At 32.3% G+C, this 3697-nt stretch overlaps 1 protein-coding gene across 1 annotated transcript in view; it reads left to right on the forward strand.

The window, feature by feature from the left end:
• Window positions 1-2341, forward strand: part of LOC106475616 (potassium voltage-gated channel protein Shal-like) — a gene marked incomplete at its 3' end in the record, with an annotated part of 20955 nt that extends 18614 nt beyond the window's left edge. Inside the window, exons 3-4 of the mRNA XM_013936291.2 lie at window positions 472-645; window positions 2186-2341. Coding sequence (XP_013791745.2) covers window positions 472-645; window positions 2186-2341 — 330 coding nt within the window. The remainder of the gene's footprint in view (window positions 1-471; window positions 646-2185) is intronic.
• Window positions 2342-3697: the final 1356 nt, after the last annotated feature.

The raw sequence follows: 3697 nt of genomic DNA on the forward strand, positions 1-3697 counted from the left end.
AATCGTGGTTTTCTCTCCAGTTATGAGAGTCGAGGTACAATATTAGAAACACTGTTAATCGTGGTTCTCTCTCCAGTTATGAGAGTCGAGGTACAATATTAGAAACACTGTAATTCGTGGTTTTCTCTCCAGTTATGAGAGTCGAGGTACAATATTAGAAACACTGTTAATCGTGGTTTTCTCTCCAATTATGAGAGTCGATGACCGTTGTTCTCTTTCCCTTGCTGCCTGCACCAGATTTCTTAATTGTAACTTTCATCTCCAGCCCACTTTCTAATGTTATCGAACAAAGGGAGTCTCTTTCTCTCAGATTTAATCATATGCCAAAAGTAACGCTTCTACCTTTAAAAACACTATATTACATACCAACTGTTTGAGCACATTCATTTACCTGAAATAAGGCAGTTTTCTATTTCTAACTTATGTCTAACAAGAACATGTTCGGAACAATGAATCACTGTTCTTTCACAGAAATCCAGGATGGCACGTATCCGCATTGCCAAGGCTACCAGCGGGGCAGCTTTCGTCAGCAAGAAAAAGGCCACCGAAGCCAGACTCGCAGCCCAAACAAAAGATGATGATGACGATGATGATATATTTGAACTTCAACATCACCATCTTCTTCACTGCTTAGAGAAAACTACTGTGAGTATTATTAGAGAAGACTACTTTAATTATCGTTAGAGAAGACTACTTTACATTCTTCTGTGAATCTGACAGATAAGATAATAATCAACATTATATAAATAACCTATTCTTCTGTGAGTCTGACAGATAAGATAATAATCATTATTATATGAACTACCCAGTCTTCTGTGAATCTGTCAGATAAGATAATAATCAACATTATACAAACAACACAGTCTTCTGTGAATCTGACAGATAAGATAATAATCAACATTATATAAATAACCCATTCTTCTGTGAATCTGATAGATAAGATAACAATCAATATTATATAAAAACAAAGTCTTCTGTGAATCTGACAGCTAAGATAATAATCAACATTATATAAACAACACAGTCTTCTGTGAATTTGACAGATAAGATAATAATCAACATTATATAAATAACCCATTCTACTATGAATCTGATAGATAAGATAACAATCAATATTATATAAAAACAAAGTCTTCTGTGAATCTGACAGCTAAGATAATAATCAACATTATATAAATTACCCATTCTTCTGTGAATCTGACAGATAAGATAATAATCAACATTATATAAACAACACGGTCTTCTGTGAGTCTGACAGGTAAGATAATAATCAACATTATATAAACAACACATTCTTCTGTGAATCTGATAGATAAGATAACAATCAATATTATATAAAAACAAAGTCTTCTGTGAATCTGACAGCTAAGATAATAATCAACATTATATAAACAACGTTTTATCTCACAGATTGAAACTATCATTTGTAATTTCTAGTTTATCTGACAGTTTTATCTCATCAGGTTGAAACTATCATTTGTAATTTCTAGTTTATCTGATAGTTTTATCTCATCAGGTTGAAACTATCATTTGTAATTTCTAGTTTATCTGATAGTTTTATCTCATCAGGTTGAAACTATCATTTGTAATTTCTAATTTATCTGATAGTTTTATCTCATCAGGTTGAAACTATCATTTGTAATTTCTAATTTATCTGATAGTTTTATCTCATCAGGTTGAAACTATCATTTGTTATTTCTAATTTATCTGATAGTTTTATCTCATCAGATTGAAACTATCAATTATTGATTGTCTAATTTATATAAGTTTTATCTCATCATGTTAAAATATAAATTATTAATTGTCTAATTTAATTAAGTTTTATCTCATCATGTTAAAATATCAATTATTAATTGTCTAGTTTATATAAGTTTTATCTCATCATGTTAAAATATCAATTATTAATTGTCTAGTTTATATAAGTTTTATCTCATCATGTTAAAATATCAATTATTAATTGTCTAGTTTATCTAATAATTTTATCTCATCATGTTAAAATAGCATTTATTAATTTGTAGTTTATCTGACAGTTTTTATCTCATCAGATTGAAACTAACTTTTTTTACAGTTTTAACTTAGGAGGAAACCATCTTTTAGTGGTATTCGTTTGTGAAAGGGTTTTAATATGTAAAGAAATTAGTCTGTCTCTATACACGTAGATAAAATTTATTGCGATACTCTCCAGGATCGAGAGTTTGTGGAGGTAGATGTATCACATGCTGTTCAGCCCAACCAAGATTCCTCCACACCGCCCCTGTCGCCTTCTCTTACCCTCGCTTCCAGACGAAGCAGTCTCCTCCGGTCATGTTGTGGGAGACGACACAGCCGCAAGAGATATCAGGTAAGAATATTAATGAAGGAGATGTTCAGCTTGTAGTATCTATTGTATGTAGTAACATATGACATAATAACAACACGAAATATCGGGTAAGAAGATTAATGAAGGAGATGTTCAGCTTGTAGTATCTATTCTATGTAGTAACATATGACATAATAACAACACGAAGTATCGGGTAAGAAGATTAATGAAGGAGATGTTCAGCTTGTAGTATCTATTCTATGTAGTAACATATGACATAATAACAACACGAAGTATCGGGTAAGAAGATTAATGAAGGAGATGTTCAGCTTGTAGTATCTATTGTATGTAGTAACATATGACACAATAATAACACGAAGTATCAGTAAGAATGTTACATGAGCACACTCGTGTCGTGGCCAATAGTTGAAAGGAATTGGTTAGCAAGACACTGTAGTAATATTAATGTTACTAAAGACTGTAGTAGTGTCAATGTTATCATACACTGTAGTAATGTCAATTTTACCAGGTACTGTAGTAACATCAGTGTTACTAGATACTGTAGTAATGTCAATGTTATCAGATACTGTAGTAATATACATTTTACCAGATACTGTAGTAATGTCAATGCTACTAGAAACTGTAGTAGTGTCAATGTTATAATACACTGTGGTAATGTCAATTTTACCAGGTACTGTAGTAACATCAGTGTTACCAGATACTGTAGTAATGTCAGTGTTATCAGATACTGTAGTAACGTCAGTGTTAACAAGAAAATTTAGTAATGTCATTGTTGTCACACACTGTAGTAATGCCAGTGTTGTCAGTCACTGTAGTAATGTCAATGTTATGAGACACTGTAGTAATGTCAATGTTATTACACAGTGTAGTAATACTAATGTTGTCAGACACTGTAGTAATGCCAATGTTGTTATACACTGTATTAATGTTAATATTGCCAGACGCTGTATTAATGTCACTGTTATCACGACATTGTTATAATATCAGTGTTGTCAGTCACTGTGGTAATGTCAATGTTACCAAACACTGGAGCAATGTCAATGTTTCCACACAGTGTACTAACACTAATGTTGCCAGACACTGTAGTAATATCAATGTTCTTATACACGGTATCAATGTCAATCTTGCCAGATGCTACAGTAATGTCAGTGTTGCCAGAGCTATTATCTGCTAAAAAGACATTGTAGTGATGTCAATCTTGCCAGATGCTACAGTAATGTCAGTGTTGCCAGAGCTATTATCTGCTAAAAAGACATTGTAGTGATGTCAATCTTGCCAGATGCTACAGTAATGTCAGTGTTGCAAGAGCTATTATCTGCTAAAAAGACATTGTAGTGATGTCAATCTTGCCAGATGCTACAGTAATTTCAGTGTTGC

This window comes from Limulus polyphemus, unplaced genomic scaffold, assembly GCF_000517525.1.
Source record: "Limulus polyphemus unplaced genomic scaffold, Limulus_polyphemus-2.1.2 Scaffold8876, whole genome shotgun sequence".
In the NCBI taxonomy this organism is placed as follows: domain Eukaryota; kingdom Metazoa; phylum Arthropoda; class Merostomata; order Xiphosura; family Limulidae; genus Limulus; species Limulus polyphemus.